The sequence below is a fragment of the Etheostoma cragini genome, chromosome 8 (genome assembly GCF_013103735.1).
Source record: "Etheostoma cragini isolate CJK2018 chromosome 8, CSU_Ecrag_1.0, whole genome shotgun sequence".
NCBI classification, from domain to species: domain Eukaryota; kingdom Metazoa; phylum Chordata; class Actinopteri; order Perciformes; family Percidae; genus Etheostoma; species Etheostoma cragini.
This window is the reverse complement of record NC_048414.1, coordinates 16,208,203-16,220,663: the sequence shown is the minus strand read 5'-3', so window position 1 is coordinate 16,220,663 and position 12,461 is coordinate 16,208,203. Positions and strand designations below refer to the sequence as shown.

The 12,461-nt window shown below is 39.7% G+C and overlaps 1 protein-coding gene across 3 annotated transcripts in view; it reads right to left on the bottom strand.

Moving 5' to 3' along the window:
• Window positions 1–12,461, bottom strand: part of kcnq1.2 (potassium voltage-gated channel, KQT-like subfamily, member 1.2) — a 189,486-nt gene that overhangs the window by 132,265 nt on the left and 44,760 nt on the right. For 2 of the 3 annotated variants that reach the window (XM_034879092.1, XM_034879093.1), the window contains exons 12-14: window positions 12,017–12,043; window positions 10,293–10,346; window positions 9,797–9,908 (exon numbers count right to left, since the gene is read on the bottom strand). In XM_034879092.1, coding sequence (XP_034734983.1) covers window positions 9,797–9,908; window positions 10,293–10,346; window positions 12,017–12,043 — 193 coding nt within the window. The remainder of the gene's footprint in view (window positions 1–9,796; window positions 9,909–10,292; window positions 10,347–12,016; window positions 12,044–12,461) is intronic. The other variant, XM_034879094.1, reaches the window with a different exon arrangement.

Below are 12,461 nucleotides of genomic sequence, written 5' to 3'. Positions count from 1 at the left end.
TTTGGAAAATGGCTGCAATGAAACAAAGAGTGAAAAATTTAAAGGGGTCTGAATACTTTCCGTACCCACTGTACCTTAGAACTCGGAAGCCGAAGCTGGGAATGACGTCACTGCCGAGTTGAATGAGTTTACAATTGCTATTATGATGGCGGATTTGCACCGTAATATTTTATGTGTAATCTTTTGCATGTTTGTGGGCTACTGCGCTTACCTGTGTGTGTAACAAGCATAGTGTGCACGCACTGTGCATAAGCCTAGGGACATTTTACTAACTTGCTCCTTTCCCGCTGCCTCAAGATAACAATACGCCAAAAATTCACCTGAACACACCTCCCTTTATGAACAGCACGCCCACGGGCGCAGGTACATCTGCAATTTAAACAACGTGGGCGCTGGACGAAAAATTGACAACTGAATCGTTCTTGAACAAGCAAAGACACTTGCGCTACGCTGATTGACAAGCGTATGTGTGTATATGTGACAAGACACATATATAAATGTAAGCAGTATCACACAACAACCCATGCTACTGCACCTGTGTGCTGTACTCTACATAAGTAAAGTCAAGTAAAAATAAATAGATCACAAAATCCTTCTCACCAATAACCAATTATTGAATGATCTGGTTCTTTGCACAGTTGTTACAGCAGTAATAGGTCCCAAAAGTATTCTCAACTGAACCAATTGACAATTTATTTGATGTGATGTCATAATGGCTCTTTTCACAAAGTAAAAACTGCATTTATAATGTTGAACATTTACTTGTTCTTTTGTGATGTAGTTCTTTCATAAAACACACCATAACGCAAACCAAGAGTTTTGGGGGCTAAATATAAGAGTTAATTATAACAAATGACTACCATGATTAAGAATTGTAATTGCATGGGTCACTATTCCAGACATGAAATAAGTGTTAGCTTTCTCTTTAGTAATTAATGAGAAGGAAAAAAGATATATGGTTATCAAACAGAGCAACTGACTACAGTACAATCACAGTAAAATCACCCAGTTTGTTTGGACTTCAGAAGTTTAAACAAATAGAAAGGTAAAACGACAACACGTCTGTCTACAGCATCATAAGAGAAAAACTAATACTGAAGTATGGGTTATGACCCTAAGTCTTGTTTGCCTATCTTTGGCTTGCGGCAGCTGTGGCCTAGTTCATGTATTGTTACTCATGCTGATTTTGGGGATTGAATCCCTGATCAACCACACTACACCGGGATAATTACCAAATCAGTAGGCATGACAGATTTAAGTGGAGCTAATAAAACTAAAATTGCACTAATATCACCTACAGACCAGTCAATGATCTGGACACAGCAGGTCCTGTAGAGATCACGTTGGGAGTCTCTTTACATTTGGTCTGGACGATTTGTTTCTGCAGTACTTGCTAGCTGTAAGAGGCCATAAAGCAGTCACTGATGATGCCATTGCCATAAAACCCTTCCAGAACCACCATCACCACTGAGGGGGGAGTAAACACTCTTACCCATTATAACAGCAGCATGAGGGCCTTCATTAATGCAGGATGGCCAGTGTCAAGCATGACTCAACACACTCTTTAATTAGGCACTTTATGAAAATGCATTTTATTGCCCTGAGTGTCAGGTAACATACAAGATGGCTCGCTGATTCTCTTTTTGGCAGTGGTGGGAGAATTTGCTCCAGTGGCTCCAATATTCTTTCTCTGTGGACGAACACTAACATTTTACACAGAGCATAATCTTTTCTCTGTCGTATACAGCGTGTGATTTAGGTCGCTGCGCTCTTAACCAATGAGAAACTTGTTTTGCAGGTTATATTACATTTTACTGTTACTTTTCTCGTAAGTGCCTAAGTATCACATGTCTCTCGTATAAGGACTCTATATAACACTCAAAAATATTTATTGTTTAGATGACTTTTATTGCAGTACGAAATGCTGTAACGCTGGCTAATCTCCAATGTGTGCATGTGCAAGTTTAATCACACCAGAAAAGTCCCTGGTGACATGGTATAATGTAAAAATGGGTAAAAGTGCATGGTAAACCTCATCTGCACAGAAGCACTGGACAACATAGCTTCCCTTGCTTGATTGTAAAAGAAGAAGTAGTCTCTGGCTGCTTGTTGGTCACTGTTTGGACTTCCAAGTATAACTGTACATGTAGACACAGTTCTGTTTTTGCGAGGCAACTCAAAGGGCTGTTATAAGTCAAAGCTGTCTAACAGGCATGTTGTTCTTGAATTTCAAATGGAAGTTGATGACAGATGGCGTTTTTACTTGCATTCTGTGATGCAAGAGTAATTCTAAAGAAGATAATCATAATCAGACAACTGTAGTTACCACATATATTGCTACAGTATAATATCCTTGTGGCATTGAGCAAAACACTGAAGCTAAATGGCAATAACACTCGTTCGATTTTTGTGCATTCAGGGAGTTGAATCAGAGGATGATTCACTTATTGATGAATTCTCTTAGTGTCGGAATCCTTGGATCCATCTAAAGTAGAAACAATATAAACAATAGGTCAACCAGAGACACGCACTGTTAGCCCACATATAAAAGGTGTCTAACTGGAGGCTTGTACACACTGCAGAAATCAAACCTCAACATACTGCCTGTAACAACAAGCTAAATCATATTTTAAAATTTGCAGCTTAGCAGTATGTTTATGCTGGTTGTATATTCGGAAATGTTAGAGCAATTTAACTATTTCTAATGCATCCAAGTAAGTAAAGGTAGAGTGGAGGTTAGCAATGAAAGCCCAGAGTGTGTAATGAGATTAGCTACTGAATCTCTCCATGCACAGCTCTGTTGTCCAGAGAATATGAATCAGTGTGTGACTGTTTTACTGCGCCAAGACTATTTTCTTTATGCTCTAGAAATTGGCAGAAAGTCAAGAAACTGTGGCACAATTTGTTCTTTTCTTTCTTAGTATCTTTCTCTATCTTTTCATAAAGCAGTAGCACCCGGGCTTTTCTTGATGCAGGGCAGGAGGCCAAGGAGCTTACCCTACCCGTTTGTCTGTGTGCATATGTGTGTGCATTTGTGTCTTGTGCATGTCGCCAAAGTGAGGCCCTTGCCTAGTCTAGTTAGTCATTCTAATACTTGGCAGTAAAATTGACAATATTAGGATTTCCTGGATATTTTCACATTAGATTCACGGTTGAATCTTGCATAAAGCCCCATGAAATAACTTCTTCATCAGCACATGTTTTGCAGAACAAAGTTGGGGTAAAGGCTATATTTAAGGTTTAAAAACACTCCTGTGACAGAAACTATGAATGCACTTTGGAATTGTCCTCTTGGCTAAACACCCTGTTTAAAACACCACTCCATGCCATCAGTATCAGAGTACAGTGTACAAGACAGGCATGCAGAGGCCACACACACAAAAAGTCAATTTGTTCGGCACAAAAGACGCCAGTACTCAGCAGAGAGAGGCCCCTACTTGAAGAGGACAGGCCATGATGCATGTGTCTCTGCCTGCAATCCCTCCCGTAGCGCTGCAGTGGGTTTTCATTGTTCATCTCCGGCTAGCTTGTAAGAGGGGAACTAATTAAGAGCTGCCTGCAGGTGGCCCATGCAGGCTTTTACAGGTCTGAGAGGACACGAGAAGGAGGAGGAGGAGGACACAGAACCTGGCCACACCCAGCAGGGGGAAGGGCCGAGTGCCTGCGGTCACAAGATGACAGACATTACTATGGTGTTGCTGCTAGACAGATAAAGTAGAGTTCTTTTTTGTATTTTAGGTACATGGAAAGGCAGAGGATGCAGTTATGCCGAGAACAGAGAAAAAAGGGTGTTACAGCAGTGAGCAGGGAGAGGGATATAGGACACAATCACTGTAATCAACTAAACTAGGCCTTCCTCTGTTTGGGGCCTAATAAGTGTACTTGGAAACATTTACTAATTTTCCAAGAGCGTAAATGTCAATCGGTTTTTGGGTGGATTCATGATGAGCAGGCCCTCTGGGGTTTGTTATGATTTCATTCAACATTTAACTAGTAAATCTCATCAATTGTACAACTGTAAAATGTACAGCTGTACATTTACACACTGAATCGTAAAAAACTTAATTTACACAGGACTAAATAAACAAATAGGGAAGGAAGTGTTTACAGTAAAAAGGGAAATAGGATGTTGCAGTTTTCGGACGAGTGTTTTTCTTTTTTGTGTGTTTGTTGTTGTTTTTTTAGGTTTTATAAATCACCATAAGCTAGTTTTAAACAAATAAACAAAACAATAATAAAGATGTATCTTCACAGAGGGGAAAATGTCTGCTTGTATGTGTTTATATAGGTGTGTGTCTGTTTTTGGTTCAGAGGAGCGAAAGGCACGACTGCTTGCGGACGCTGCCCTGCACCACTTCCTCTTCAGAAGCCCAGACGTCACAGCCAGCTGTATTGATGCCTCTAAAACATGTGAACAAACATACACACACACTCATTTTGGTGGTAGTCTGCTTCCGGAGAGCCAAACAAACAGTGGAACATTCCATTTGTGCTAAAAAAAAGTGATAGAGGTAACAGAAATGTAGAAAAAAGGCTATTTGTACAGGCACCTAGCATAACTAGCATAATAATAAGCAAATTTTCATTTAAGCTGGAAGGCGTGGAGAAACTTGATTTGCTGGATGTATAAAACAACAGAAAGCTGATCCTGATACCTAGTAGCTATCTGTAGAAATCTAGATAAGGATGCCAAATGACAGTGCTGTCCTTAGTGGCGTGAACAGGGGCCAAAACAAACCAGTTATGGAAATGTGCCCAGCATGGCCCAAATCTGAGCATTGCTGTTACAGCTGAGTTATGGGCATATATATAGCAGCCCTGCAATTGAGACACACATACAATCTGTTTCTGCAGCTGGAAGACTCACTCTGACACACTCACTCATTAACACCCAGAGGTCTCACATGCACATGCAAATGGTCAGACACACCCACAAAAAAGAAAGTAATTTTTTCAACATTGTCAGTTTGTATGTCTAGATGATTCCTACATCTACTCAGGGACTTCATAATTATTTAACGACTGGCAGAAAATCTAGAAACATGCTTGTGTTGTAATTAATTGTGTAAGATCCAAATATAAAATGAAAAAATTATGTAGTTCACTGCATGGTTGACCGTAACAGAGGTTTTATTAATGATAATGAGGAATGCTTTTATTAGGCTATGGGCTGTTTTATAGCATAATTTACCAGTATGCTTGAGTATTTCCATTTTATATAATTTAATATATCTTCTCCACTACATCTAAGAGGAAAATTATGTACTTTCTACTCCACTACATTTGTCTGACAGCTTAAGTTACTTTTCAGATCACACATTTTCACCCCCTACCTCCAGATAAATCTTCAGTTTTGATGATTTTGAATGTTAATGTTTGTAATAAACTGATGGAATAAAGAAATTGTAATGTAATGTACAAGTACATTAATGGGCTGAACAAAATGTCTTACTACTTAAACTAAAAAAACTATTTGAAAACCTATTGGATCATCTGGAACATGCATTGTCACAAAGCTGAAAACAGGGTTGTTGTTTTAAACTATCTGGCGATTTAATAGAATATGATGCATGCGACTGTAGATTAAACTTAGTTTAAAGCAGCACAACCTTAACCATCTACAGAAGTGACATGCAACATACAATGCAGCAGAATATAACAGTTATACACTTGCAGGGACCATAGAACTGCACAATGACTACCTTTACTTGTGATGCTGTAAGTATATTTTATTAGTAATACTTACATGCTTTTGCTTTTGCTAATATAGTTAGCCTAAAGATCCAAGGGCTCCATCTGTCCGTCACGTTATGATCCGGAGCCGCGACACTGTAAACATAACACTAATCTACAGAGTGGGAAGTAACGAAGTACAAATACTTCGTTACTGTACTCAAGTAGATTTTTCTTACTTAGATATTTTTACTTTACTTTACTATTAATTTTTTGGCAACTTTTTACTTTTACTCCTTATATTTTAAACACGAATATCGGTACTTTCTACTCCTTACATTTTAGTAAATTGGCTCGTTAGTGTAGTTTTGTACAAAAGGTCGTCTATCAGGTGTGATTGTGAATAAAGGAGAATAGCGCGGTCACGCGTCTCACACCGCAAGCGGGCGCGCACGCCACACAGAGAAAAAAGGGATAGAAAGGAAAAAGAGACAACTTGTCCGGAGGATATGTTGTCAGTTCATTTAAGCCTGTTGTTGTACTGGTCTACAGTTCTGGCAAATTTAAAAGTTAGCTTGTTTGTGTTCTTCACCTGTTACCAAGGTTACACCTGTTAGCTAGGTTGCACATGTTAGCTAGGTTGGACCTGTTAGCTAGGTTACACCTGTTAGCTAGGTTGGACCTGTTAGCTAGGTTACACCTGTTAACTAGGTTACACCTGTTAGCTCGGTTGGACCTGTTAGCTAGGTTACACCTGTTAGCTATGTTACACCTGTTAGTTAGGTTGGACCTGTTAGCTAGGTTACACCTGTTAGCTAGGTTGGACCTGTTAGCTAGGTTACACCTGTTAGCTAGGTTACACCTGTTAGCTAGGTTGGACCTGTTAGCTAGGTTACACCTGTTAGCTAGGTTGCACCTGTTAGCTAGGTTGGACCTGTTAGCAAGGTTACACCTGTTATCTAGGTTACACTTGTTAGCTAGGTTGGACCTGTTAGCTAGGTTACACCTGTTAGCTAGGTTGGACCAGGCTGTTGATTCGATATAATGGCGATTGTTGAACGTCATTGCTCATCAAGATAGTGTAATTAATAGTGGGTTTATTGTTATTACTTTCTAGCATATATGATTCCTATGCATTGTGTATGGTAGCCTTTGCAATGTTAATTATTTCTTTTATTTGCAACACACACAGCCATAGCAGAGCTCCCCACGCCCATGTTTATACTGATGCTTGATTGTAATAAAGCATCAACAGAGAGAAGTTGTCTCCGTCCGTGTTTTAACACACACATCTGGGGCCAAGTTGCGAACCAGAATCACCTTTAAATACAGTCCTAATAGTCCTAGTCCTAGTCCTCACTAAATTTCAAATAATTTCACTGGAGTTAGTTATTCTTTTTGCGTCATCAATACCAAATTTAATCTAATTGGATTGGAACATACACAGACTTCTCACAAAATCACAACTGAATTCATATCTCGCTACTCGGTCAGAATCTTATTAACCTGGAGTCCCAGTCTCTGTCACAATAAATAAGCTCTATGTTTTAGGCCTATTGGCAGACAGCCATTTAAAATGTGGCCAATGGCATATAAAGAATCTTTATTCCATGTCCACTGGCTTTGTTGTTCGCAAGAATACGTTACTTTAATACTTTAAGTAAATTTCCAAGCCTTTATTTTGTTACATCATTGTTAAATCAGTACTTCCTAATTTTACCAGAGTATTTTTTATGACAATTATTTGTACTTCTACTTGAGTACGGGAAGTGAATACTTTTGCCATCTCTGCTAATCTACTACAGAAGTCTGTGTCTGAACTAACGTCATTTCCACTGATTTAATTGTTCTTGGATATGCAGAGTTTGTTGCTGGTGCGTGTCACATGCAGGTCTGATCAATTTATCAAACTAATGAGCTGGCCCCGCTAGTCGACCACAACATGAAATTTAGATTAAGCAACCTGCAGTCATTGTCACTCACGTTAGCCTGGATTGATTATTATATGAATACAATGGTGTCATGCTATTCAACCAGCCTTTTTCTACCTGATGTCCCTCTCCAAAATCACTTCAGAAGAGTAACATTAGTCACAGCGCTTACTTGCTTTGGTGTTTGTAAAGCATTAAAGTTTGACAAAGAATGGTCCACATTAAAAAAGATCCTTTTTCATTTTTATCTTCTATGTAGATGCACTCCCCCAACAAAATCATTGCAGTAGTCAAGAAGGATTTATTATTTCAAACAGAGCTATTAATATTATCTTTTAAAAATGACTTCTTCTTTTTTCATATCGCAATATATATCGCAGGGGGGAAAAATTGGGCAATGTAAGAAACAGCCCGGAAAATAAAATATGTGAAGCTGTAACCACATTTTCCAGGAATGGCACTTATATCAAATTCTAAATGATCAATAAGAGTTTTGGTAGTGGCTCGTCATGGTTTTTTCAATTGTATTTCAAGGATGACATTTTCAATGGTCTCCCCCCTGACCCGCACATAAGATTAGGGTGGATAGAAGGATGGAAAAGTGGAGAAAAGGGAAAAAAAGAGAGAAGAAGAAAAGGAGAGCTAGTACTGTGCCTTGTGGAATTCAAGTGCTATGTGGAGAAAGAGTCCTGGACCAGTGCCACAAACGGGCAGGTCAAAGGACTGCAAGAGAGAGAAGAAGTGTCTACTGCTCAGAACTCTCATTTTACTGTAAACGTTTGTTTTGTTAATGCTTTTACATTAACATGATCCTCTGTGGAGAATCGTATTGCCCTTCAGATGTTTACCTAAAACCAAAAATTCTCTTCTCTGTGCAATATTTTAGGAAGGACCACATTATGTAGCTATTACATCTAATCCAATTTAGTCCATTTGAAAAAAACCTATATACACAGTATGTTGCATTAGAAAAGGGCCCATAAATGCCTAATAAAGATTAGTTAGAAAATTGAACTGCCAAAAGGACACAAATGACTGTAAATAAACGTATCTGACCAAAACAACACTTGTAGGCCCTCATAGGCAAAGCCTAGTAATAAAACAAACTCTGTTGACCCATATTAACTTAAATGTGGTAAATACACATACACTACAATCACATACAGAGGACTAAGTGCAGTATAAATATTGCATGTCAATATGCCATAGCACTAAAACTGCACCTTAAAGCCTTCAGTGGACATGAGCTGTCACCTGAGGAATTATGGGTTATCCCTATCCATAATGAGGGGAAAAACCACATACACAATATCAACTACAGCCCCTTATAGCATTCAAAAAAATGTTAAGCCCACGCTCTAATAACAACCCCTAGCCTACTGCCCATGGGACTTGGTATTACCTGCATGCTCAGTAAGTTATCACCTAATCTGTATGCAATGCTGCTACATGACTCTGTCCCAGTGGGAATTGCACTTTAGCAGTCTCCCACTACTGGGATTGAGCCTAACAATAGTGTTGACATGTTATCCGTGTAAAGTCCTTCCCCTTTTCTCCTTTGTGAACACCGTAGTGATTGTTGATAGGGTAAACTTGTAGTTGTGGGAGTACTGGTCTGTTGATACTTGTGAATGAGCAGGAGATAGTAGCAAAATAATGGTTAAAAAAAGTGTTATTAACATCTGCTACAGCAGCAATTCACTTAGCGAGCACATCTAATTACATCAGAATTACATTTTGGGTTACAATAATGAAACTCATTTGAATGAGTGGGTAAGCAAGGGGAAGGAACACCATTTAAAATGTACACAGCAACCAACAGCAGTGATTTCTCAATCCTATTAGGACATGTGGTGACAAAACATGCGGTACCTTAACTTGTCCTACAACCTATTGAGAGTGATTTCTTTGACATTTCCCCCAATACTAAAGGGAAAATCCCCTTTAAAACTCTCTGTACCTGATATGGCTTTGGCCCTTGAGAGTCTCTTTAACCCTCAAGAGAGTTCAACAAAACAACTTCATTTAGAGAGCAGCTAGAGGGGCTCTCTAGTCTGACAAAGGGTCTTTAGGTACTACGCCAAGTAGAGAAATCAGTATTATGTACATCGAAGAATGGAGGGCCGGGCGATGGATCGGAGGGGGATGATGGCTCCAGAGAAGAGCAGAGGGGGACATGTTCTGGGACTTACTGTGCTTTCACCACAGGCAGGGGAATGTCCTCAGTCATGTAGTCCAGCTCATCGCTTAAGCTGTTTGCGCGGGAGATGTCGATGGAGGTGCTGTCATCACGATTCCTTCTCACTGCACAGGAAAGAGAAAATAGTTATTAATTTCAGTACACTCAAACTGGGCTTGTAAACTGTATACACATTTAAATGAGCTTAATACATACGGGGGAATTGTTTCTTTCAATTAACAAATTTTCAAGTTACTGTTGCAGTGTTTAGCTCTGAAGCCACCAGATATATGTAAAAGCAAAGTAAATATTAGTGCACATATTTATTTATTTTACATCATAGAAGAATACATGTAATAGATTAAGTTAAATAATAGTTTAGAAAAGTCAAGACTAATGACAGTATTGTGGTCCAAGGCAAAATAAGATGAAAAGTGCAGATATCATTTTAACATAAATGTAATTAGTATGACAAAACATAAAGCAGACAATAAGAAACAGAAAGATACCTGGAGAGCCAGGGCAGCTCAGAGTGAAAGACGACCAAGAATGTTGAGGAGGGCCTGAGGCCGTGCAAAAATAGTTAAAAGAAAGGGGGGGGAAAATGATAGGGAAAAAGTTTAAACAAACACTTTTTATATAGGTTCTTCTGTTTTAACCGTTGGTAACAGAAGAAACAGAAGTCCTGAATTAACATGCCGTTTTTAAAAAGGCTGCAAAATGTCTATAGACAAAAAGATATAAAGTCATTTTAGAGTGGCATTATCTTATGGCAGCTGGGAAAAAGTTTTTGAGGTAAATATTTTGAAACATTTTATATGAGGAAACAGATATTGCAGTGCTCCAGTTCAACAGTGCAGCTGGCTGGCGGCTGGCATGGCTAAAAACAACAGCAAAGAACAACATGTGTAGCGAGGTCCTGACCTGCAGTCAGACTGTCAGCGTCTGACTTTGACAAGTCTCTCCACCAAACCACCAGGCTTCCATTGTGATAAAGACTGGAGAGGAAAATCTGTATGAAAGACCAGTCCAATTCAAGCTAAATCCATTCAACCTCTCTCGTACTCAATCATTGAGTTTGTTTAACATTGTTTAACAACTCCGGAAGCACAATATGAGATTGCTAGAGAGAGAGAGAGAGAGAGAGAGACAGGGAAGGAGAGAAGAAAGAAAGAGAGGGGAGGAGGGTAACAAGAGCCACCTTTGGCCCCAACTTTAGCCCAATTTTTTTATTAGTAACAGTATGTAGTTGTATCTGGTCCATCAGTGCAAATGTGTTTGGCTGGGAGAGTCTGAGTCAAGGGAAGGAGAGAGATGAAAAAAAGTGTGGAAAAACACAGTGAGACATGAGACAGAGGTACAGACAGAGAGAGAGAGACGGGGTATCCAAAGACAGATTCTCACAGACATTGAGGTGGGCAGTGCCGGACAAATAAGTGGAGCGATAAGCCAGACACTGACTAAATCAAACAATGAACAATTTATTTCTGACCACTGGAGCTCCACAATGGCCGCTTATTAACTGCATCTCTCTCTCTCTCTCTCTCTCTCTCTCTCTCTCTCTCTCTCTCTCTCTCTCTCTCTCTCTCTCTCTCTCTCTCTCTCTCTCTCTCTCTCTCTCTCTCTCTCTCTCTCTCTCTCTCTCTCTCATAACCCAGACTAGGTCCCCAAAGTCCCCTAGGCCCCTGTCCATCCCTAGCCAGGCCAGCACTGTTCCTCACCCGTGGTGTTGGCAGGACACCCAGTAAAGAAAACAGGCCAGTTCAACCCAGGACCAGTGTCTGAGTCTCTCTGCTTGGCTCTGGTTTGGTCCGGCTGGGGACAAAAGCCCAGCCAGTGAGTCTAATTAAAATACTTCCTGGGCCCCATTAAAAATGCAGGCTAGTTAATGATTAACACAGATGACTTTTTAAATACGAGAAAAAAGGACTTAACCATTGTTTAAGTGCAGTGGTAACATATATATTGTACTTAATCTTTGTGTTTGCATTATTGACAAAGAATAAGATGTATATAAAAGAGCCAATTGCTGTTTAGCTTCCATTATGGAATGGAAACTTGAAGAAGCTACCATGAAACCAGACTGTACAAAAGCATTTGTTTACATTATCTCTTTAACAAAATGTCATAACTCAATCCCTGGGAATCCCATTATTGCACCTTGGTTGTGATTGGGGGGGGGGGGGGGGGGGGGGGGGGGGGGGGGGGGGGGGGGGGGGTTGGATGCACTCACCTGTTTGTCTGAACATTCTGGCGATTCCTGCAAAGACATAAATATTATTAGTATGAGATGGCAACATGACTGGGGCACACAGCCACGACACGTCCTTCCAATCAATTTGATATTTGTTACCAAGTGCTTTCCTTGAACATTTGTATTTAAAGCAGCTATAATCGATATTGTTTAACAATATCAAATGACAACGTGAAAACAATGTGACAAGTTTAAGGGGGTTGTTTGTGATGATGAACCTACAGATAATAATTAACCGAATCTGCAGCTTAAGCTCTTTGCCCTTTTGGTTCACTCACCACTGTCAAATAGTCGTTTCTGGCCCTCACAGTCAGCTGTAAGAAAATTCATATGCATGTTACGCCTACATGAGTCTTTGAAACAGTGATGGTTAAAACAAATAAAAAAGCAGCAGCTCATGCGAAGACAGTTGACATTGCAGATG